The sequence below is a fragment of the Nerophis ophidion genome, linkage group LG16, assembly GCF_033978795.1.
Source record: "Nerophis ophidion isolate RoL-2023_Sa linkage group LG16, RoL_Noph_v1.0, whole genome shotgun sequence".
Taxonomy (NCBI): Eukaryota; Metazoa; Chordata; class Actinopteri; order Syngnathiformes; family Syngnathidae; genus Nerophis; species Nerophis ophidion.
In genome coordinates, this window is record NC_084626.1 from 37019087 (window position 1) to 37045858 (window position 26772).

Sequence of the window (26772 nt, forward strand, 5' to 3'; positions counted from 1 at the left end):
GGCACACCGCCACGGTAAAACACATACTGCCACACTTATACACTGAAACATTCATGCAGGTGCCGCTGCAAAGCATAAAAAAAGACACGGCGAAATAACCGCCCCTCCTATGCGGAAGTACACAGAATCATCGATTTACGTTTAATCGGAACTGCGAATGGGATAAATGTTCGCTGAAAACAGAATCTCAATGCAGAATGTTGCGTAAATTGTAGTAATGTGACTGAGATGCTGAGAGGAAAAGGGGAAACATATTTACAGTGTACTTGACAAACACTCATGTCCATGCAGCTGTGCCAGCCAAGGGGCACAGCCCCTGCGGGCCTTTTATGTGCATGCCTCCAGGACACACCCCCACCTCAAAGTACCAAACTAACTCTAAAATACAGAGCCAAAAATTTCCCAAATGACTTCTACGTGTCAGGGGATATATTTATTTTGCAAATATGATGACTACTTGCTGCCATAAAGCATGGTAAAAAACACCTGCTACTACTACAGCCAGTTGTGGACGCGACCACCGATTAAAAATGCATCATTGGTAAGTTGACGATAACTTGATAACTTATAGTACTATTGATGGTCCACGGGTGTTGAAATAGCCCTGTGATGAGATGGCGACTTGTCCAGGATTTACCCTGCCTTACGCCTGAAACGCAGCTGAAATAGGCTCCGGCGACCCCCCCCAAGACCCCGAAAGGGACAAGCGGTAGAAATGGATGGATGGATGGAGTGTTGAAATAACTGATGCATCCTTATTTTACTTGGAAACTATTTTTACATGTAAACTCAAATGTATTGGTACATTCACTATGTTTCCATGCACTAAATTAGTGTGATTTCTCAAATAGTTCATTTTTTTTGTATTTTAACACCTACGTGTGAAGTCCAAGAGTCCATGCGCTCTCTTTAATGCAACTTTTGGTCATATGCCGTGTGCCTCCCGTATACTGAGGGGTAGAGTTTATTTCCTTTAAGCGCAGATAAATGACTTGCTTTTCTCGTTGACCTGATGTCACACTAGGTATCTGTGGCTCCTTACAAGTTAACAGCCTAGCTTTGCTGTATGTGATGTTCGCTGCAATATTGACACAGATTACAAATATGTACGTCTCTAATGGCTATGCTGATGTTAAATCAAATAAAAAAAACAATCTTGGATTGCGCTACGAACATGAGACTACTACCATGAATGGAACAGAGCAGATGCAGGTCCGAAACAAAGAAAGACAGGCAGGAACGTTTTTTCCAATACAGTGTGTGAATGTGAATGTTGTCTGTCTATCTGTGTTGGCCCTGTGATGAGGTGGCGACTTGTCCAGGGTGTACCCCTCCTTCCACCCGATTGTCGGCCCCCCGCGACCCCAAAGGGAATAAGCGGTAGAAAATGGATGGATGGATTTTCAGACGGAGAATCATGGAAACAAAACTTTTGCATGTCTCAGAGCCCATTCATAAGGCTCTGTAGATTGACGGAAAGAGTTTTAAATCCGAAGGAGGTTGTACCCCGGCAGATACTGTTTAGATAAAGGTTGCTATTGTTCTAGACAAACTCGCCAGTGGTGCAGAATACAGAGTTATTGCGAATCAGTTTGGAGTGGACAAATGCAGCTTGAAACTTTTTGTGTACTTTTTATTATCGGCCCTTAATATACCTGCTTCATTCTTTCATCTCATTCATATTTTGTTCGGGGGTTCGAATTACTAAACTACCTTAGCTACCTTCTCAAATTAATATTTTTTTTGTTTTCGATTCACTTTGAAATGTTCAGTTCTATTAATTTGTAAAGCAAATAAACAGTCCATGGATTGATCCTTGTGGTACTCCACAACTAATATTATGTAAGGCATACTTCCAATTGTTAACTTCCACAAACTGTTTTCTGTCCGTCAAGTAACTTTTGACCCACTCATGAGGCACTCCTCTTATTCCATCTTTATACAGTTTGTCCAATAAAAACTTATGATGGAGCGTATCAAACGCTTTTTGAAGGTCTACAAAAATATTTACTAAATATTGTTTTCTATCAAATCAATTGTTGCTGTTTTTGTTGAGTGATTTGGATGAAACCCATATTGACTATTACTTCAAATATATCTATTGATAAATGTATTCAACCTGAAAGCAAACAATTTATCTTAAGATCTTTGAGAACTGTGGCAGCAGTGATATTGCTCTGTAATTTGAGTGGTTGTGTTTTATTCCCCCTTTGTAAAATGGTATGACTTTATCAATTTTCATATGGTCTAGAAAAATTACTTTTATGAATGATAAATTACAAATGTGGTGCAATACATAATTCTATGATACTCTTTATAAATGTCATATTCATGTCTATATAATTGTTTGATGTCTTATTTAGACACTGTTTCACAGTTTGTAATATTTCAATCTTGTCTACTTTATCAAGAAAATTACTGTTAATTTTATTTATTATAATTTCTCCAATTTCATTATCAACTTAAACTTTTGTTATTCGTTTAGCCGAGGTAGGGCTAATGTCTAGGAACTATGCTAACAGCTGATCGTCGTGAGCAAACTCAAAGTATTCGTGATCAACTATCCCGATCATATAAACGCACTGTCCTACCTCAAGTTATTTTTTAAATTTCTAATACAAAGGTCTTTTTGCGGTATATATTTGGCAAACTAAATTGCAACATTCAGGGAGGGCTCAATATAGTGTAGCTTGTGCTAAATGTTAATATAAGAAGCAACAATTGAAATTACATAAAAGAAAAAGAGCACAGTCTACCATTCCTTGTGTGTTAAACATACCTGGCCAATAAAGCTGATTCTGATAATATAAGAAACAATATGTTATTATTAATAACTAACAGCATTTTATATATATATATATATATATATATATGTATACATAAGACATTTGTTTAGTCTTTTTAAAAAATATATCTGCATCATTGCAAATCAAAAGTCTCATGACGTCATATATATGATGTCATATTGACTATGCCCCTACTGCCGCATATATAGGGGCAATTTACTAGTCAAAAAGGACACAGTATACAGACAAGCATCGTTCATATTTCTCACAATGAAATCATAACATTAAGAACTAAGGAGGCTAAAAAAAAAAAGAGTGCATCCACACTACAGTATAATAGATTCTCCCTCACTGGTGTATTTAGCCAAAACAGGAGGCTTGGTCTTTCCTCTGTTTGGGCGACATGGCGTCTGGGCGGATTGTAACCTGATGCTTCATCCCTCTAGTTGGCCTTCCTTCCCACCACATCCCTCTGTTTTTTTTTTTCCACTCTCACATCACAGTGCACCGCTGGGTCTTACACGCCTGCCTCATTTTGGGAGAGGGATTATTTGGAAGTGACTCGTGACACCTCAGTGTGGCATGTTTGTGTAGTACTCTCATGAGTCTGTCGCAAAGGGAAAATATTACGGTTATCATGAATTATGACGGGATTTTTTAAAATGTGCTCAAAAATAACTTATACACTGAAATATTTTAACAAAGTGTTATTTACAAACCCTGTTTCCATATGAGTTGGGAAATTGTGTTAGATGTAAATATAAACAGAATACAATGATTTGCAAATTATTTTCAACCCATATGCAGTTGAATATGCTACAAAAACAACATATTTGATGTTCAAACTGATAAAAAAGAACAATTCCGTTGCAAATAATCATTAACTTTAGAATTTGATGCCGGCAACACGTGACAAAGAAGTTGGGGAAGGTGGCAATAAATACTGATAAAGTTGAGAAATTCTCATCAAACACTTATTTGGAACATCCCACAGGTGTGCAGGCTAATTGGGAACAGGTGGGTGCCAAAAGCAGCTTCCATGAAATGGTAAGTAATTCACAAACAAGGATCACCCATTTGTAAACAAACTGTCGAACAGTTTTAGAACAACATTTCTCAACGAGCTATTGCAAGGAATTTAGGGATTTTACCATCTACGGTCTGTAAAATCATCAAAAGGTTCAGAGAATCTGGAGAAATCACTGCACATAAGCAATGACAATACGGACCGTCGATCCCTCAGGCGGTACTGCATCAAAAACAGACATCAGTGTGCGAAGGATATCACCACATGGGCTCAGGAACACTTCATAAAACCACTGTCAGTACCTACAGCTGGTTGCTACATATGTAAGTGCAAGTTAAAACTCTGCTATGCGCAGCCAAACCCATTTATCAACAACAGCAAGGAACACCCCTGGCTTGGCTGGGCCCGAGCTCATCTAAGATAGACTGATGCAAAGTGGAAAGGTGTTCTGTGGTTTGACGAGTCCACATTTCAAATTATATTTAGAAACTGTGGTCGTGGTGTCCTCCAGAACAAATAGGAAAATAACCATCCGGATTGTTATAGGCGCGAAGTTCAAAAGCTAGCATATGTGATGGTATGGGGGTGTATTAGTGCCCAAAGCATGGCTAACTTACACATCTGTGAAGGCACCATTAATACTGAATGGTCCATACAGGTTTTGGAGCAACATGTGTTGTCATCCAAGGAGCGTTATCATGTACGCCCTTGCTTATTTCGGCAAGACAATGCCAAGGAACGTGTTACAACAGCGTGGTTTCGTAGCAAAAGAGTGCGGGTACTTTCCTTGCCCGCCTGCAGTCCAGACCTGTCTCCCATCGAAAATGTGTGTCGCTTTATGAAGCGTAAAATACGACAGCGGAGACCCCGGACTGTTTAAAGAATAAAGCTCTACATAAAACAGGAATGAGAAAGAATTCCACTTTCAAAGCTTCAACAATTAGTTTCCTCAATTCCCAAACGTTTATTGAGTGTTGTTAAAAGAAAAGGTGATGTAACACAGTGGTGAACCTGCCCTTTCCCAACTACTTTGGCACGTGTTGCAGCCAGGAAATTCTAAGTTGATTATTATTTGCAAAAAAAAAATAAAGTTTATGGGTTTGGACATCAAATATATTGTCCTTGTAGTGCATTCAACTGAATATGGGTTGAAAAGGATTCGAAAATCATTGTATTCCGTTTATATTTACATCTAACACAATTTCCCAACTCATATGGAAAGGGGGTTTGTAAAATAAATAAATACATGTATAAAAAAAATAGCAACACACCTATATAATATACTTTCCTTAGCAGAACAAACAAATATTCTTGTACTATTATTTGAGTTTTAAAATATGTTTTTCCTTATCTGTTTTAATTTGTAAAGGTTTTAGAGTGTTTATTGTTAAAGGCAAAACGGGTGTTGTTTGTAAGATGTTAATGTGTTTTGTCTTCCTGATGGATTCCTGAACTAGCTAACTAACTACAGTGAGACGATGTTGAGTAAAAAAAAAAATCTATACACATATGAGCGGCTTTCTTAACACATCATCAAAAAAAGAACACTTTGGTGTTGTTTAGTTTGTATTTATTGCTGTTATTTTGACTACACATTGATTACTAGTTTTTAATCAGCACTTCGCCCGTCCTTGCTATAAAATGGACAAAACTTTAATAGAGTTATTAGTATTCATGTAACAGCGTAATGAACAGCACATTTACGGTATGAATAAATATTTCTGAAAAAAGTTGCCATCTTTATTATTAGTTGGCACTAGGTATGTAACAATAAAGGTTATAATTGATAACCATGGTAAAACGGTTAGTATTACCATTTTAAATGAAAATGATTAAAAAAAACATGATTGATAACAGCACGGAACGACTGGTTCCAGCATGCAAGCTGAAATGCTAACATGAAAACAAGAGACATTAACGTCTTTGCCCAAAAAGAAACAACATATCCAAATCTAAATTTATAAAGACAGATTGCTATCTAAGCAATTAACCTACTTAATTGTGCACATTGACCCTACAAACTGTGATCTCTTAGAATAGAATGATTGTTCTATATTAGAGGAATAAGAGACGAAAGTGGTTTTACGGTGCGTTCAAAGACCGCTGAACAGTGTAGAACGCCACAACGTCCGCCAGAAATAATGAATAATAATAAATTGCATTTATTATGCATTTCTCATTTAAATACATTTTTAAACGCTACAGTACAAACCAATATTTAAAACAATAAAATCTTAGCCATTAAAACAAATTAAGTACTAAAACAGCGTCAGTGAAGAATAAGGAACACAAAACATGCAAAATACTGTTTTTTATTTTTATTTATTTCAGTTATTTAAAAGTTTGTTCAAAAGATTTTAGTGTGTGTAAAAGTACTTTTTCCCCACATTCAACAATACAGCGATAATAATGAAAAATGTGATAATTTTGGTCACCATAACCATTATATGAAATTGCCATATTGTTAGATCCCTACGTAGCACATGCCTAAAAATATCTCCAGCTAAATCTATGCCACTGAAAAGGTGTATGTTTCATAATTTGATTATTAGGCTAAGATTTTTGATGACTAGTCGACTATCGATATAGTAGTTAGTTGCAGTTCTAAAGTTAAGTGGAAAAACATGATCCCCAACAAACAGACAGCATCTGATAACTGTCTTTGTTTGAGGCACAACAAAGAAAAACAAAAGCAATGTGTTCATGTATTCATGTTTGCCCCGTTGGGGACAGCATGCATCAGTTCAAAGGTCTATAGGCAGCGCTTGTGTGACCTCCCACTTACCTCAGCGCCTCTACAAAAGCCCTAAAACGCTGTTGAGGCCACACACACACTTAAAAGTCAGCCATGACACACATACAGCTGCTTGACATTCTTTCCCAGCAGGCGATCTTACTCTTTTCCAACTCATTCATGTTTCGCCTTCAAGAGAAGCCCTCCCACTCGCGTCCGTCCCTCTCTCCACATCTCTGACGCCACACAATGGCTTCTCTGTCAGCCGACTGCTTTTACAATCAAGTTCCTGTGTTTCACATACCAACCACTGATTTCTGCTCCGCTTTGATTGCTACGACTTTGAGAACACAGTGCGCACATGCTGCGTTTAAAATGGCTCGCAGGATTGGAGGCCTTCTTTGTGAAGCACTGGCGCGTCAAAATCAGGTAGACTATGGCAGTGAGGTAGTAGTTGCTACAAGACAACAGCAAATTGTGGAAGTCTGTGAATGTGATGGACCCATGCACTATATTGGTCAGATTTCTGAAATTATTTGGTTTCTTCTATTTTCACTTGTGAAGTCCTAATTTTCATACTTTCTCTAATTCGACTGTTGGCCATACAATGGGTGCTCCACGTGCGGGAGATATGGACAAAAAAGTATATCTCAATATATTTTTACTTAAACTCGATATTGGATGTATATCTCAATATATTTTCCGGTGAAAGTATACATATAAAGATATTAACTTTGGGGCGAGATTCACTGAAATTGAAGTGAATGACAACTGTACTGTAAACAGTCAGTGGTACTTATATAGACCCAGTTAGTCAAGATGGGTATTAACAGCACAGAAAATAAACGGTTTAAGTAACACAGAATTACAAAACATAAATAAAATAGAAAAATATTCTTTCTACTTAAAATAAATAACGTAGCTGTGCAAGTAATACATTTTTGTCAGCATTTCTCGAGAACAGTTTTAATTTGCGCTTACATGGTAAACAACTCAAATTAATGTTTTATCCAGACGCATACATTTGTCCAAATGTGTCCAAGTAGACGCATTGTGGGTTTCCTGGACGTGGTCAACATCGCTAGAAGAAAAATCTAAATAAGAGCATCCCTCTGTCATCTTCCACTAGTTTTTTTAATATATGAATCGCTCTTCTCTTCTACAACTCTCTCGCCGTTATTTGGAGATGTCTGTTCAATCAATCAATCAATCAATCAATGTTTATTTATATAGCCCTAAACTACAAGTGTTTCAAAGGGCGGTTGTGGTTTTCCTTCCTGGTTCCATGACCCATCCTATCTTGCCTCTGATTGGCCTAATATCAACCAATTGTGACTCATCATAATAAACAACTAACCAATCATGAATGTTCTTATACGTGCAAGCACGTCTTGGAAGGAGGAGGCGGAGGGGTTTAGTAGCCCATGAGAGGGAGTGAGGAGCGGTGGAGAACAAGAAACGCAACAAATAAGCGCCGTTCGGTCATTTAAACATGAAATAAAGTATATCATAAACCCGGTAAGGTTTATTCATGTGTACTGGAGAGGAGGCTACGCCGGATAGTCGAACCTTGGATTCCGGAGGAACAGTGTGGTTTTCGTCCTGGTCGTGGAACTGTGGACCAGCTCTATACTCTCGGCAGGGTTCTTGAGGGTGCATGGGAGTTTGCCCAAACAGTCTACATGTGCTTTGTGGACTTGGAGAAGGCATTTGACCGTGTCCCTCGGGAAGTCCTGTGGGGAGTGCTGAAGAGAGTATGGGGTACCGGACTGTCTTATTGTAGCGGTCCGCTCCCTGTATGATCAGTGTCAAAGCTTGGTCCGCATTGCTGGCAGTAAGTCGGACACGTTTCCAGTGTGGGTTGGACTCCGCCAAGGCTGTCCTTTGTCACCGATTCTGATCATAACTTTTATGGACAGAATTTCTAGGCGCAGTCAAGGCGTTGAGGGGTTCCGGTTTGGTGGCCACGGGATTAGGTCTCTGCTTTTTGCAGATGATGTAGTCCTGATGGCTTCATCTGGCCGGGATCTTCAGTTCTCGCTGGATCGGTTCGCAGCCGAGTGTGAAGCGACCGGAATGAGAATCAGCACCTCCAAGTCCGAGTCCATGGTTCTCGCCCGGAAAAGGGTGGAGTGCCATCTCCGGGTTGGGGAGGAGACCCTGCCCCAAGTGGAGGAGTTCAAGTACCTAGGAGTCTTGTTCACGAGTGGGGGAAGAGTGGATCGTGAGATCGACAGGCGGATCGGTGCGGCGTCTTCAGTAATGCGGACGTTGTATCGATCCGTTGTGGTGAAGAAGGAGCTGAGCCGGAAGGCAAAGCTCTCAATTTACCGGTCGATCTACGTTCCCATCCTCACCTATGGTCATGAGCTTTGGGTCATGACCGAAAGGATAAGATCACGGGTACAAGCGGCTGAAATGAGTTTCCTCCGCCGGGTGGCGGGGCTCTCCCTTAGAGATAGGGTGAGAAGCTCTGCCATCCGGGAGGAGCTCAACGTAAAGCCGCTGCTCCTCCACATCGAGAGGAGCCAGATGAGGTGGTTCGGGCATCTGGTCAGGATGCCACCCGAACGCCTCCCTACGGATGTGCTTAGGGCACGTCCAGCTGGTAGGAGGCCACGGGGAAGACCCAGGACACGTTGGAAAGACTATGTCTCCCGGCTGGCCTGGGAACGCCTCGGGATCCCCCGGGAAGAGCTAGACGAAGTGGCTGGAGATAGGGAAGTCTGGGCTTCCCTGCTTAGGCTGCTGCCCCCGCGACCCGACCTCGGATAAGCGGAAGATGATGGATGGATGGATGGATGATACTCAAAATCGCAATATATAATGCTGCCTCTTGCGATAACAATATATATCACAATATATTATTTTGATATTTTGATGATAAATTTTTTTCAAAAAAGGTTAAAAAGGCTCCTAATTTGGCCACTTACGTATGCGGTAACACAGTGGTTCTCAAATGGGGGTATGCGTACCCCTGGGGGTAATTAAAGGTATGCCAAGGGGTACGTGAGATTTTTAAAAAATATTCTAAAAATAGCAACAATTCAAAAATCCTTTGGGAATATATCTATTGAATAATACTTCAACAAAATATGAATGTAAGTTCATAAACTGTGAAAAGAAATGCAACAACGCAATATTCAGTGTTGACAGCTAGATTTTTTTGTGGACATGTTCCATAAATATTGATGTTAAAGGATTTCTTTTTATGTGAAGAAATGTTTAGAATTTCATGTTCATGAATCCAGATGGATCTTTATTACAATCCCCAAAGAGGGCACTTGATGATTACTTCTATGTGTAGAAATCTTTATTTATAATTGAATGCCTTTTTTATTTTTCAACAAGCTTTTTGTTATTTTTATATCTTTTTTTCTAAATAGTTCAAGAAAGACCACTACATATGAGCAATATTTTGCACTGTTATACAATTTAATAAATCAGAAACTGATGACATACTTCTGTATTTTACTTCTTTATCTCTTTTTTCAACCTGAAATGCTTTACTGTGATTAGGGGGTACTTTAATTTAAAAAATGTTAACAGGGGGTACATCACTGAAAAAAGGTTGAGAACCACTGCGGTAACATATTGCATCATTTCCAGTTGATTATTTTGTCGAAACTTTTTTTAATCTGCTTGATAATGTACTGTTAATACCTTGTTATTTTTTTACTGTAACATGGTTCTAGCTACACTTCTGTTAAAATATAATAAACATTTATTCTTCTACCGATTTGAGTATTGATCCAAGTATTGATACCAAGTAGTTACATGGGCAGTATTGGTCAAAGCAATGCTGATACCGGATACTTAAAATTTTCAATTAGATGAACGATTACGTTTTTTTTACAATGATAATCAGAAAAAAACAGGTAGACGGAGTAACACAATTAATCCATTCATTCATTTTCTACCACTTGTCCGTCTTGGGGTTGCGGAGTGCTGATTGCATTCACACTAATTCTTAAAATTATTTCTTTTTATTGGTTCCAATCTTGTAATTTCCTTGGATTTTGCCCTTAAAGTTCTCCTGTTTCTAGGGACTTACTTCCTGAGTTTGTAAACGGAAAAAAAAAGGTCAAAAGATGTTTTTGATAATAAAAAATGTTGATTTAACCATAGTTAAATCGACCATATACTGTTGTTATACTTGGTGCATCATTACTGTCTATATTTGTATCTATCTGCCTACCTTTGTTCAAGAGCTCTTGCTTGCGGTTTGCTGTTAGCATATCCTGCGACGGTGTGTAGTGTAGCATGTTTAGCTATTACTCATCCTCAAATGATAATGATGCTTGTAGGGAACTTTGTTTATTTGCCACCATGGAGGCGAGTATTGCTGACTTAGAAGTGGCTTTGCACTGTGGAGGGACATTAACAGCAAGTGAGAATGTTAAAAGTACATTAAGGATGTGTTCGTTCACGTGTTGCCGTCAAATTTGTGGGACAAGACTAGAATGTGTCATCAACATGCATTTTCAAAATATAACGATAATATTGGCAGTTCTATCGTCAGCCAAATGTATATCATTTATATACATCGTCTATATCGTGGAACCCTAGTTTTCTACCCATCATGATGTGCTCAGGTGTCACTTATTAAAACCTATTTGAAACAATGACACTATTTGAGGACACCCATGTCACATTTATGTATGCTCACATGTTTTTCAAATAATTTTGAGCACAACCCATATGGGGTGTCACAAATGTCATTTACACTGATAGGAAATATGTTTTGTCAGTTACAACTTTACAGCGTTTTTGGGCAAAAGTTTAGTTGCAACGTAAGAAGTCTAACCAACAACAGCGAAGGACACCAGAGACTGAGGGCAGCAAGACTCGTGAGCAGTCAACGTGATCATGACTTGGCATGGCTTGGGTCACATGCTTTTGACAATGGAAAAGCACCAATAAAGAAAAGAGCAGTGTTGCGTTACCAATACATTTAGGACCATTATACTTTATACTCTTCCCCAGTGCACAAAGCAACATTTATAGAGGTATGCTTGGATGATATCGATTTAGAATAACTTGGGCAACCCCATCACCTTTGACGTTAACCAGTTAGTGACCTCTGACCAGACAAAAACCCCACACACCAAGGATGGAAAAATTCCACTTCCACCCACCCATTAGGAATGTTCTTGCTAAATAACCACTGGAACACTTCGCTGCATACCCATTATTGTCCCAGTATATTTGCCCATATGGTGTGTGAGATTCAGTATGTGTTAAGAGTTGATTGGGTGCACTAAGTAAGAATTGGGGTTTCATCATTTATCACTGTATGTTGATCAAATCGTAGTTGACAACACATGATGAGTCTTGCAAAATGCATTCAGTTTTCTGTAGACAGAAAATCTGGACTAAAAGGCATGCAGAGAGAAGATGTCTTGTGAGTTGATAAGACATGCCTTGTTCTTTATCTGTTGAGCACATGCAATTCATTTGTTTGGGGCTATATTTTTACTTTGAGAAAATGATTAAAAACAAATAAGGGTAGTTTGATTAAGTGTTAACAATAGCAGCAACTCAATGGATTGACAGTAAAATGTTAAGGTTTTCAGTGTTAAGCACAGGAAGGAGTGAACTTAAGTCTTATTAAGTTGGGAAGAAAAGGGAGACAGGGTTGAAAAAACAGAGCAGGAGGCCTCTGAAGGGTACAGCATGTTGCCGACTGTCCTCAACTAACACTCCACTTTCTGTAAGATTGGACTGGCTCTGTGGCAATGAACTGGAACACAAATGAACGGGAGGTATAACAAATACACACACTTTGTCATACGGTCAGATAATGCTACACAACAACAACAAAAAAGACTAACAAAAAAAAACAATATTAAGCAATTTTGCGATCTGATTTTGCAAATGAAAACTAATTGTTTAAATTTTACTTAATAGCAAGCAAACGCTGCCACTGCATTCCAGGACTCAATAGCACGAAGGTCGACACGTCTTCCTCACTTTGGAAGCCTCGGTGCTCATGATGAAAAGGGTTTTCTTCAACTTGTTACCAAAAATTGGAAGCATAGTATAATTAAGGGTTTCTGCAGGTATCAGCGTATGTAATTTAATAGTTTTTAATGCCATTTTTAATGCCCTTGTCTGACTGCATATAATTATTATATAAAGTCAGTAATAATGTGAGAATATATATTTACGTATCTTCATGTATTTATGTTTCTGTAGTAGCATCCAGTATTCTGACGTTGTGTCCCAGCCGTAGACAACAGCCATTTAAAAAGTTATGGCCATCAACCATCACACTGTACCTTTAATCACAATTATTAAAAGGGAAACTGCACTTAAGCTGCACCGTTTATATAAACATCCAATTCTTAATTAGTTGATCAATATAATATACCCCATAGTTATTTAAAAAAATTATCTGTTTAAAACATGCTGGAAATTTGCATATCCTTTGAAAATATGCCTAAGTTATAATATCCTAAAACTGGAGGATACGTTTTTTAAATCAGAACACAATTACAAAAAGAACAGTTTTACAGTTTTATGGAATAATTTTGGACTATAAGGCGCACTTAAAATCCTTTAATTTTCTCAAAAATTGACATTGCGCCTTAAAAATCTGTGTGCCTAGTGTACGGAATAAATCTGGTTGTGCTTTCAGACCTCAAAGCTATTTTATTGGGTAAATGGTGTAATGATAACTGTGACCAGTAGACGGCAATCACACATAAGACATATGTTTAGACTGCAATATGACGCCAGTAAACAACACCACACTTTAAATGTTCCATTGAGAATATAAAACATTACACAATGCGCTGAAAAATCTGACAAAATGTTTTAGTACAACTTTGGTAAGCTATGAAGCCGCACTGCTAGATGGATTGTCGGACCATTATGGCTACCATAGTCAGACGTACTGTGCTTCAACATACGGGTATTATAATGGTGTGTCTATAAGAACCGCAAAGAGGAAAACTATTAGAAGGCATATTACCTGGCTGTTTGTGTCGCGATATTATGCAAAACCAACTTTTCTTACTGTCTGGTACCTGCTGATGTGTATCTGGGATCTGCATAAATCCTGAAAATTTGCGTACATCCGCCATTGTAGTCTGTGTGGACATCGTAGTCGATAAGCTTCTTCTTTTTCTCTATTCTCTTGTTATGGGCCATTCATCCTTCACTATTGCCATTTGTAATATAAAGTAGTGTAAAGTTCCAACTTGTATCTGTCAGTAGACTCGCTATGGAATCGCTAAAAACTACCGGTGTAGTGGATTACATAATTCACCCACAAAACTTTAGTTATTAGAGAGTTCCGGTCGTACGGTTTTTCATGGGACACATTTCGGCGTTGTTGTTGCACTAGTGAGCCACGGATGAGGAGATGCTAATCCGTTGTTAATTTAAGTAAAGTCTGAATGTTATTAAAACAGTTAGCTCCATCTTCTTCGACTCCCGTCCTTGCACGCTACACCGGTACAACAAAAATGACGGTGACAAGACGCTGCCGAAGGTGAGCCATGCAAATAAGACCACCCACAAAACTGCTCATCCTGAAGCGACGGTGAGAATGCGACTTGTAGATGTTCTGTAAAACAATTTATGCAACAGTTTGTCAAAATAACCACCATTACATGTTATGTAAACCACAGGGAAAAATCATAATATGACCTCTTTAATGCGCCTCATAATCCGGTGCGCCTTTTGTTTGAAAATAGACCTGAATAGACACGCTCATCGGCAGTGTGCCTTATAATCTGGTGCGCCCTATGGTCCGAAAAATACCGTAAATTAACATCATACTAGGAATGCAAATGATGCATGTGTTTGGAAATGGATGATTGATTTTAACGTTTTAGAAAAAGACATGTCATGGAATGATTTTTGGAAAAATGCCAATAAGCCCTATAAATGCATTAAAAAATAGGCTGAGTCAATTTGAAATCTTGAATGGATTATATTTTACACCCCTTCAGTTGTTTAAACTGGGTACATTGAAGAGAAAGTTGAGTATAAAGTGCTAAAGGAACTTTTATTCATTTACTGTTGGAATGTCAGAATATAAGAGTTGTGGCAGTATAGCTCGGTTGGTAGAGTGGCCGAGCCAGCAACTTGAGGGTTGCAGGTTCGATCCCCTCTTCCGCCATCTTAGTCACTGCCGTTGTGTCCTTGGGCAAGACACTTTACCCACCTGCTCCCAGTGCCACCCACACTGGTTTAAATGTAACTTAGATATTGGGTTTCACTATGTAAAGCGCTTTGAGTCACTGGAGAAAAAGTGCTATATAAATATAGTTCACTTCACTGGTCTGTTGTGAAAATTGTCTTGGTTGTCCATCCTAGGCCACCATAGGTCACGTGAGATGAAGTGAAGTGAATTATATTTCTATAGCGCTTTTTCTCTAGTGACTCAAAGCGCTTTAAATAGTGAAACCCAATATTTAATTTTTACATTTAAACCAGTGTGGATGGCACTGGGAGCAAGTGGGTAAATCGTCTTGCCCAAGGACACAACGGTAGTGACTAGGATGGCGGAAGCGGGGATCGAACCTGCAACACTCAAGTTGCTGGCACGGCCGCTCTACCAACCGAGCTATGCCGACGAGATGCCTGCGTCAGAGTGTTGCTAATGTTAGCCAAGTTGATGTGTGTCAAACTGAAGACAACCCAAATAAGTATGTCCTGTATGAAACAAGCTCAGCTTCAGAGGTAAAGACCACACGCTTACAATGACAAAAGAACTGCAAAGTTCGGGCCCCCACAGCCGTTTGACAGAGTGTTCGCTATTAAGGCACTGCTTTTCTCACGTCCTCTTGTATCCATTTTGAAAACCAGAGCCAAAAAAAAGAAATACACAGACAGACGTAGGAATTTTGTCAGTGACCGCAACATTAAGTTCATTTTCATCTATTGATTGACGTATGGACAATCGTCCAAGTCCAACAATCCTATACATATTTTTAATGCCTCTGGATATCGCATTTAATGCCATATAAAGCCTTAATTTTCGCAAAATCCATTTAATGACTTGTAATACTTTTTAATGCCCAGCGGAAACCCTGTAATTGTCTAAAATGTATTAGTACGATTAAGATTTAACAATCACAGACAGCTACAGCAGCCCAACCCAACCATTGACATATTCATTTGCTTAGCTGGAACAGTAATCAACTACTTCATATTGTAGAGTTGCTACAGTGATAAAGGCTTCCCATCATTCCTTGTGGCACTCTCTTCATATATAGTTGTTGTTTACGAATCCTTATAGTAGTAGTAATTGCCGTTTGTGTGTGTTTAGATGCCTGTTGTCCTAAGGTAGTGCTTCTCAAATATTTTCTGTTACGCCTCCCTAGACAGAAGAAAATATTTTGCTCCCCCCCACTCTCCACCATAACTATAAATAGTATAATTTGTCTTTGAAATTGGTATACCTATAACCCTGCATAACATTGTAAGCTTATTAACCTTAAACAAAACAACACACTAGCCTTACCTCGTCTCCCACTGTGGTTACAGTGCAGCCAAGTGCTACCTACGCTTCTTTATATTCTGGTACGGCAAAAAAAGCATGTTCCCCAAAGTCAAACCCATTGCATCGACCCAACTATTTGAGAAGGATTTCAGCTAAGGAATGTAACGCTTAACGCATCAATGATAAACCGGGTTAAAACTTCTGACGGTTAGTATTACTTTCTAAATATAAATTATCGGAATTCTGTGATAGTTTACTGTACTTTGATAAACTCACTACTCCTTTACTGCAGAAGCAAGCAAGCATGCTTACGACTGGCTAGCTTAAATGCTAACGTAAATACAAGCAACATTAGCATCTTTCCCAATTACAAACATCATACCCCAATCTAAACTTCTATAAATGTTTGCTTAAACAAAGCTTTAATGCCTCTGACAATCTCTTAGTTGTTCAAGATTGCCAAAATATCGACTGTGCAGCAATCAACATTAAATTATTTCTTGAAACTATATGTTGAAACTCACGGTTGGCAGAGCTTGACCAGGTCTTGGTCCATAGTCCCAGGATGAAGGCCACGGATATACAGGTTAGTTTTACTCAGCTGTTCACCTCCACTGCTGCTGTTGCTGCTACTGTTGTTGTTGGGACTGGGGGGAGCCATCTGGTGGCCGGAGGACACATAGGCCTGCTGTGACAAAACAGAAATGTCAGAATTAGCACCAGTACAGCAAAGACGTTCTGACAAGAGGTGGGAATCTTTGGGCACCTCACAATTTGATTACGATTCAGCAGCTACTATTCGATTAAAAATCGATTATTGGATGCCCGTCTTAGTTGGGGCCTGATGGGTCTAGTACCCGTATCTACCGTGGCAACACAGTGCACTGCAGGGTATTTTCTGCAGTGGTCCAAGGCGGCTACCTGCAGGGTAGTGACCTTGTATGTCAGCGTGTCTGTGATCTCTCTTTTTTTTTTCTCTCTCTCTTTCCCTTCCCTCAGGGGGAGGTTCCACGAGGGCAGTTCCTGAATGTTACATATCCATCGTTGGGGTTCCTGCAGGTGGGGTGGGTGGTTTCCATGGCCCTATGGCGGGGCAGTCTTCCCGTCCGGCTGGAGGGAGTCTTTGGGCCCCTCAGGGCGGGGTGTTTCGTCTTTCTGCCCGCATCGTGTGTGGTCTCTTGCTGGCTTGGGGGGCTGGCTGTCCCCGGCCTTGTCCTCTGCTGGTCGCGTCTGTCTATGGCCTGCCCCTGGCCCTGTTGTGCTGTACAGTGGTTGCTGTCGCTGGCCGGACTGGCTGCATGTTCCCTGGGCACCGCACCTGCTGTTTTGGGTTGGGCTCTCTGGGTGGCTGGGGTTGTACTTTGGCTCCAGCACACAATGTTTAACAAATATATTGTACATACAAATTCATATACATACAAATATTCATACATATATACACATTCGTATATTCATTCATTAATACATACATATGCGCACACATTGGAACTTACCCACATACATAGGTACATACTCTCACACATACACAAATACAGTACATACATCATACACACACACACACACAATACATACATCCGCATGCACATTCACTGTACAAACATACATGTACGCATACTGTGCATATACAAGCACCTAAGCAGATTTTTTCCTGGGGGAAACTGGGTAAAACACGGCACACTGACAAAGCTTAACCTAAGGTTACTATAACAATCTACAAGGTTAATACATTTGAATTCTCTTTTTTCCCCTTCATTTATCTGTTATCTTTTGTAAGTCAAGTTATCATTACATATATGTACCATTGCATTCAAAACATCTGTATTGCTGATAATAGAGGTAATTATTGTTAGGGGGTGGCGTGGCGCTGTGGGAGAGTGGCTGTGCGCAACCCGAGGGTCGCTGGTTCAATCCCCACCTAGTACCAACCTCATCATGTCTGTTGTGTCCTGAGCAAGGCACTTCACCCTTGCTCCTGATGGGTGCTGGTTAGCGCCTTGCATGGCAGCTCCCTCCATCAGTGTGTGAATGGGTAAATGTGGAAGTAGTGTCAAAGCGCTTTGAGTACCTTGAAGGTAGAAAAGCGCTATAGAAGTACAACCCATTTATCATTTATTTATTATTTATTATCAATAATGCTATTTCTGTTGGTATTTGTATTGCTCCATTTGTAGTGCAATAATGTTCATTGTCATTTCTGTGTTATTAATATTTACTTCGCTAACTGTTTGTTTTGCATCATATTTGTACATATTGTATTTGCTGATGCTGTTGAGGTTGTTATTGTTGTTTTCTCTATGTCTGATGCCCCTGTTTTCCCTGCAATTTCCCCCTCCGTCTTCATTTTTTTCTAATTCTATCCCCTCCTGCTCCGATCCGGCTTCGCCAAACATTAATATACTGTAAATCCAAATATAAAATAAGACACTTCTCTTTTGTAAAGTAAATCTGTACAGCAAATATGTGCACCTACATCAACAATATTATTTGCCTAAGTAGCTGGACAGGAGAACAAAAAAGAAAAGATTATTAATGCATCTTTAATTTATGTATATTAATGCAGTTTTACTCACTCGCAACTTTTAGAAACAGGGCTTTTGTAATAAGAAACAGGTTAATTAATTCCCATAACATTTATTAAAGTTATGGAAATTTGTGCAAAATTGAAACATAAGTGCTCTATACTGAAGGAGCAGGTCGGATCTCTCGGTGAGGTGGGTCGCTGCAGTCAGTTAAGTTTTTGAACTGTCTACATTACTTTATTTACAATAAATAAATCGATTATCGATTATTGAAATTTACTAAACATTTTTAATCGTCCATGTTCAAATTGCAATGCATCTAAAAATCGATTATTCCCCCCAACTCTAGTTCTGACAAACAGATCTCTGTTCTGCTTTGACAAATGCTACTTTTACATGTCGTTTAGTTAATTAATTCAAGCCAAAGAAGAAAAATCAACCTCTTAGCTAATCTGCCACCAGTTGTTACTGTTTAGTTTGTTTTGCAACAGAAAACCCTGATTGAGGTACATAGAAAAAAACTAAAGTTTGCTGAAAATACATAGAACTACCCTAAATTTAAGTTAAGGTTTACTAGCTTTGTAACCACACATTTATCTGAATCAAAGAGTCATAAAGTGCAGTAAACATGCCATGTCCTGTTGTATAATGTATGTGTTTGGTATATTCTTGCTTATCCTCTCCATTATCCTAGCAAAATTTCTGCCAGAAAGGGCTATTGTGACAAAGAATAACCGCTTTCGTGTGCAGATATAATCAGTCTATTATGTTTTTATCACTTGAAGACACGACATTGAGAAAAATAGAGAGAGACAATTTTAAAATGCAACAAAATACTAACATTATCCTAAAACAACAAATAAAAACAACAAACAAGCCCGACAGACTTATTGTCCAAAGGCACGGTCTCTGACAAAGAGCCGCAGATGTTAAGAAATTAATGTCATGCCATCTCTAAATGTGTAGACATGACCTAGCATACAGTGTCGAAAAGAAGGGCTGGTACTAAAAATACTTTCTATTGTTTTTTTATAGTCTTGTCTTTGTCACACAAACCCCAAAACCAATGAAGTTGGCACGTTGTGTAAATTGTAAATAAAAACAGAATACAATGATTTGCAAATCCTTTTCAACCTGCTTAACGTTCCAACTGGAAAACTTTGTTATTTTTTGCAAATATTAGCTCATTTGAAATTTGATGCTTGCAACATGTTTAAAAAAAGCTGGCACAAGTGGCAAAAGGACTGAGAAAGTTCAGGAATGCTCATCAAACACTTATTTGGAACATCCCACAGGTTAACAGGTTAAGTGGGAACAGGTGGGTGCCATGACTGGGTATAAAAGCAGCATCCATTAAATGCACAGTCATTCACAAACAAGGATGGGGCGAGGGTCACCGATTTGTGAACAAATGTGTGACAAAATTGTCGAACAGTTTAAAAACAATATTTCTCAACAAGCTATTAGAAGGAGTTTAGGGATTACATGATATAAGGTTGGTAATATCATCAAAAGGTTCAGAGAATCTGGAGAAAAATCACTGCACATAATATTGAATACTGCATCAAAAACCAACACAAGTGTGTAAAGGATATCACCACAAGGCCTCAGGAACAATTCAGAAAACCACTGTCAGTAACTAAAGTCTATCGCTACATCTGTAAGTGCAAGTTAAAACTCTACTATGCAAAGCGAAAGCCATTAATCAACAACACCCAGAAACGCTGCAGGTTTTGCTGGCCCAAGCTCATCTAAGATGGACTGTAAAAGTGTTCTGTGGTCTGACGAGTCCACATTTAAAATTGTTTTTGGAAACTGTGAATGTTGTGTCCTCCGGAACAAAGAGGAAAAAAACCACGCGGATTGTTCTAGGCGCAAAGTTAAAAAAAACAGCATATGCGATGGTATGGGGGTGTATCAGTGCACAAGGCATGGGTAACTTACACATCTGTGAAGGCACCATTAATGCTGAAAGGTACATACAGGCTTTGGAGCAACATATCTTTCCAAACAACGTTATCATGGACGTTCCTGCTCATTTCAACAAGACAATACCAAGCCACGTGTTACAACTGTGTGGCTTTGTAGTAAAAGAGTACGGGTACTAGACTGGGCTGCCTGTAGTCCAGACCTATCTTCAATTGAAAATTTGTGCCGCAATATGAAGCCCAAACTACCAAAATAGAGACCCCGGACTGTTGAACAACTTTAGCTGAACATCAAGCAAAAATGGGAAAGAATTCCACCTGAAAAGCTTAAAAAATTGGTCTCCTCAGTTCCCAAACGTTAACTGAATGTTGTCAAAAGGAAAGGCCATGTAACAGAGTGGTAAAAATGCCCCTGTGCCAACTTCTTTGCAATGTGTTGCTGTCATTAAATTCTAAGTTAATGATTATTTGCAAAAAATAAAAAATGTTTCTCAGTTTAAACATTAAGTATCTTGTCTTTGCAGTCTATTTAATTGAATGCAAGTTGAAAAGGATTCGCAAATCATTGTATTCTGTTTTTATTTACAATTTACAAAACATCCCAACCACACTGTTTTGGGGTTTTGTATACAAAAATATGTGTTGCATAAATAAAATGAGAAAAAATGGGCAAAAGTGGCATTTATTTTATGTGTGCATATGTTTTTAAAACAATACATTCTTCCTGCACTACCTGAGTTACACAAAACGTCATGTCTGGTCGCAAACATGGCATCAGTTTAAGCACTTGTCAGGCAAACAGGCGTATTCGTAATGTACTGTCTCTACATTTTAACAAAGCAAAGCATGGCTTATTGAAAGCACTCAAAGGTAAGGCTCCTCCTTTCAAGCGAGTTAGCTCATTTATATGGTACTGATTCAAATTGGCAATTCCATCACCTCCAAAACTGAACTAAGATCAATGTTACAATCAAACAGATGAGTACAATACTTACCGTACTAACACTTTGTAGAGCCCAGCAAGACAAGACGGGCACATTTAAGCTAGTGGCAAAATAATACTTCCTGACTAGGGCAACAAAGGAAATTGAATACATACTTTCAAATGAAACTCAGAAGTGTAAGAAACTGGACAGCACCATTATCATTATCATCTCCGTGTTAAATAATGATAAAGAAATAATGATATTGTATTATTAGACAAATGGTCATTTATTACCACATGAACACACAAAAATCACCAAAAATGTATCCCATTAAGTACGGGTAATGATTCCCAGGTACTGGGAATTAGTACAAATCAAATCATTTCAAATGTGAAAGGTACCCATCCATACTGGTATGTTCTGTTTTCTTGCAATTCCATTATAACAAGGTAGACAAAACTCTTACTAGACAACTATATACTAACAGCCCCTTTCTGCACTAGCCTACCAACCTTAATTCAACAAGTACCTGAGCAACTCTAACAAAAAAAAATATGTATGATTTTTTGACACACATATATCAAACAAAAATGTGGGCATTACCAATGCCAAAACATGCAGTGACAACAAGGGAAAGTGCTTTTATGGAGGATATAAAAAGTGAGTCTGTGGGAGACAAACGTGGACGCACCTCAGTGAAAAATAATATCACACAGCGCCCGTGTCAACACTCACCAATAATGCTCTCTGAGGGGAATGCTGGGCCTCTTGGCCGCCTGCTCCATATAGGGGGGAAAGGGCCTCTTTGGCTTTCTCCATGTTGGGTAACTTCTTTTTCACTTTTGCGACCACAAAGAAATATCTTGCGGTGCATACCAAAACCAGAAACTGGTTGACCGAAGACAAACATTTGGGTATGTCGACCGGGCAGAATTAAATAATACCTTTGCTGGTGAGTCCTTTCTCATCTTCTGATTTAAAAAAAAAAAAGATCATAACTGTTTGATTTTTCTCTTGTGTCCCTTCTACTCCTAAATATGCTTCATGAGAGCAGGAACACATTTAAAGAGATTGAAATCTCGAGCACACACCAGGGATTCATTGTGGCGACCATCTGTAATGGCCTGATCAATCCTTCCTGTTGTTCCTAACAACACACGCCACCACAACTGACATTAATGCCGCTAGTTACGAACTACAGCAGCCGACTCGTCGTGAGTCATTGCTAGGAATGTGATGGGCTATTACGCAACAATCAGTGAATCATGGATTGTGGTTCTCCATGGAGACATTACTCCATACTCCGTACTAAGATTGTGCAATCATTCAGCCAAATCTACTGAGGTGAATTAGGTTTCATAATCTCTGTCGAGAAGCTGAGAAAAATGTTCTGCCTCTCGAGGAATAGATCTATTGACGCTTTTACGAGGAGAGCAATAAAAAGAAACACCAGGGCTCACCACAACTGGCAAATATTTATACATGCCAAATATATGAATATCTATAAGTTGGTGTGGTAGGAAACAATTGTGGTTTCTTACTGTGCTCGCTGTGGGGTGCAGAGAGATTTGTGCCTTGTTTCCGAGACCAATTGGACGTTGGCGACAAGACAACAATGGGTTCATTTTAGAGGAGTGAACGGGTCACTGATTTAATTGTCATTCTTTAGGAAAAGCCCAGCAGGGCAGTGTAGTAACACCAGCTACAGCGACCAATCACGCTAATTTGATGATGAAAAGGCACTACAGCCCTTAAAGATTACCACCTCTGCCGACCTTTGCTTCACAAGCTGCAAGGTTAGGCAAAAAGCCCTAATCTTGGCAAATAAAATGTCTGAGTATAGCGTCTTCATTAAAACAATTTATACTATGATGCGCTGTTAATTATATTATCTGGCGTATTAAAAGGTATATCCTACATTTAAACCTTAGACTCTCCATTAGTTGCAGGACATAGAGGAGAAAAACCAAAACAGTTAGCCGCTAAAGGGTCAGTATTTCTGTTTCAACATTATGCTTGCTGCTACAGAGTTCTAGCATCTAAGAGTCTAGTGTGCGGCCAACAAAGATAACAAGAGAGTCCAACAAAGAAGAAGCAGCACCAAAATCAAACAGTCATGCAGATCAAAATATGTTTTGACCAACATAAAGTGCTGAGCAAAATGTGCCCATATTTAAAGTTATTTCAGTGTGTCGATAGAAATTTTACTGGGGAGGAATTCCATGACTGCAAACAACTGTCAAGAAATATATACTTTATATACCTTTTTGCAACCTACTTATTGTTATATCACTGATATTGAAAACACAATAAAAAATATATGGTTTGCCTTTTTGTATGGAAAAATCTGTTTTTAAAAACGGTTCATAAAAAAGAGGGGGTCGTCTTATATCTGTATAAACATGGGATATGTTATGGGGGCTTCACTTTTTAATCCATCCATCCATCCATTTTCTAACGCTTATTCTCTTTGGGGTCGCGGGGGGCGCTGGTGCCTATCAGCTATGATCAGGCGGAAGGCGGTGTACACCCTGGACAAATCTCCACCTCATCGCAGGACCAACACAGATAGACAGACAACATTCACACTCACATTCACACACTAGGGCCAATTTAGTGTTGCCAATCAACCTATCCCCAGGTGCATGTCTTTGGAAGTTGGAGGAAGCCGGAGTGCCCGGAGGGAACCCACGCATTCACGGGGAGAACATGCAAACTCCACACAGAAAGATCCCGAGCCCGGGATTGAACCCCAGACTACTCAGGACCTTCCTATTGTGAGGCAGACGGACTAACCCCTCTTCCACCGTGAAGCCCATCACTTTCTAATCACAAAAACAAAATAAACCTCAAAATGTATTTAAATTTCTATTAACTCAGAAAGCTTCATTAAGTAAAAAAAATCCATCAAATGAGATAGGTGATATTTTTTAAGATGTGAAATAAAAAAATGTAGCAAATAGTTGAGTGAAAAAAAAAAGTCAATATAATTCGATTACAATTCACGCATCTTTATAGTCTGCTATAAAGACATTCCAGTTAGACTTCAGTTGAAATGTACATAGCACCTGTTTTGTTGTTTCACGACTTCACATTTAAGCTCGCTTAGCAATTGGCAGGACTTTACCCCTCTTCTTGCCTGTGTTTTGCACTCTGTGGAACCAGCACAGACACACAGTCTGTATTACTTGATATAAAATGCTTAAATAATAGATATTTTAAAGTTTGTCGATGATTCATACCATTCGAGTACAAAATCGTGATGCAATCAGGATTTAATAAACATACTTTGGTTATTTTATTTTGCTTTTTACTTTTAAAGCAACAATGTACTCAGAAGTTCTGAAAGTAAAATTAGATGGGAAAGAAAAGAAAATCGAAAGCTCTCGATGCTTCAAAATAATTGTTTAGTTCAGCCTATTATCTTCCTCGGCTCGAAGGCTGGCAAATGACAGAGAAGTCGCTCAAAATATCCTGTGCATATTTTTAGGATTCAGCTAAAGATAAAAACTCAACACCATTTCCATAAATAAAAAGTCTTAACAGTATCTTGGTGCAAGTGTTGTCCTTATCAAACATCAATACTCATCAGAGTTAGTCCATCTTCCACACATACAAAAATATGCATGCTCATCGGCCAAAACAATGAGCTTTGCCAGAGATACAATAAACATACTGCTTTTCCAATGAAAGCAAATTTGATTGGTTTTATATATATATATACATATATATATACGTGTGTGTGTATGTATATACATGTGTGTGTATGTACATAAACACACACACACATATATATATATATATTTATGTATGTATATATATGTATGTATGTATATGTATATATGTGTATGTGTGTGTGTATATATATATATATATATGTGTGTATATATATATGTATATGTATATATATGTGTGTATGTATATGTTTGTCACAGAGCTCATTTGATTTAAATTATTCTCAATATTGAGAATAATTTAAATCAATTAATCGCAGCGATCACAGGCAGGAAAAAAAAAGGAATTTAAAAATATCAGCCGGGGTTCATATATGGATGGATGACGGATACATACATACATTATATATATATATATATATATATATATATATATATATATATATATATATATATAGTAATTACACATATATATATATACAAACCCCGTTTCCATATGAGTTGGGAAATTGTGTTAGATGTAAATATAAATGCAATACAATGATTTGCAAATCCTTTACAACCCATATTCAATTGAATGCACTACAAAGACAAGATTTTTGATGTTCAAACTCATAAACTTTATTTTTTTTCTGCAAATAATAATTAACTTAGAATTTTATGGCTGCAACGCGTGCCATAGTAGTTGGGAAAGGGCATGTTCACTACTGTGTTACATCACCTTTTCTTTTACCAGCCCTCAATAAATGTTTGGGAACTAAGGAAACTAATTGTTGAAGCTTTGAAAATTGAATTCTTTCCCATTCTTGTTTCATGTAGAGCTTCAGTCGTTCAACAGTCCGAGGTCTCCGCTGTCATATTTGACGCTTCATAATGCGCCACACATTTTTGATGGGAGACAGGTCTGGACTGCAGGCAGGCCAGGAAAGTACCCGCACTCTTTTTTTACAAAGCCACGCTGTTGTAACACGTGCTGAATGTGGCTTGGCATTGTATTGCTGAAATAAGCAGGGGTGTCCATGAAAAAGACGGCACTTCGATGGCAGCATATTTTGTTCCAAAACCTTTTAGCATTAATGGTGCCTTCACAGATGTGTAAGTTACCCATGCCTTGGGCACTAATGCACCCACATACCATCACAGATGCTGGCTTTTCAACTTTGCGTCGATAACAGTCTGGATGGTTCACTTCCCCTTTGGTCCGGATGACAGGATGTCGAATATTTCCAAAAACAATTTGAAATGTGGACTCGTCAGACCATAGAACACTTTTCCACTTTGCATCAGTCCATCTTAGATGAGCTTGGGCCCAGAGAAGCCGGCGGCGTTTCTGGATGTTGTTGATAAATGGCTTTCGCTTTGCATAGTAGAGCTTTAACTTGCACTTACAGATGTAGTGACGAACTGTATTTAGTGAAAGTGGTTTTCTGAAGTGTTCAAGAGCCCATGTGGTAATATCCTTTAGAGATTGATGTCGGTTTTTGATGCAGTGCCGTCTGCGGGATCGAAGGTCACGGTCATTCAATGTTGGTTTCCGGCCATGCCATTTACGTGGAGTGATTTCTCCAGATTCTCTGAACCTTTTGATGATATTGTGGACCTTAGATGTTGAAATCCCTAAATGTCTTGCAATTGCACTTTCAGAAACGTTGTTCTTAAACTGTTTGACTATCTACTCACGCAGTTGTGGACAAAGGGGTGTACCTCGCTCTATCCTTTCT

At 38.8% G+C, this 26772-nt stretch overlaps 1 protein-coding gene across 2 annotated transcripts in view; it reads right to left on the minus strand.

Annotated features, from left to right (window-relative positions):
• Positions 1–26772, minus strand: part of LOC133535358 (RNA-binding motif, single-stranded-interacting protein 2-like) — a 105769-nt gene that overhangs the window by 27287 nt on the left and 51710 nt on the right. For both annotated transcript variants that reach the window (XM_061875130.1, XM_061875131.1), the window contains exon 2: positions 16529–16692. In XM_061875130.1, the coding sequence (XP_061731114.1) occupies positions 16529–16692 (164 nt within the window). The remainder of the gene's footprint in view (positions 1–16528; positions 16693–26772) is intronic.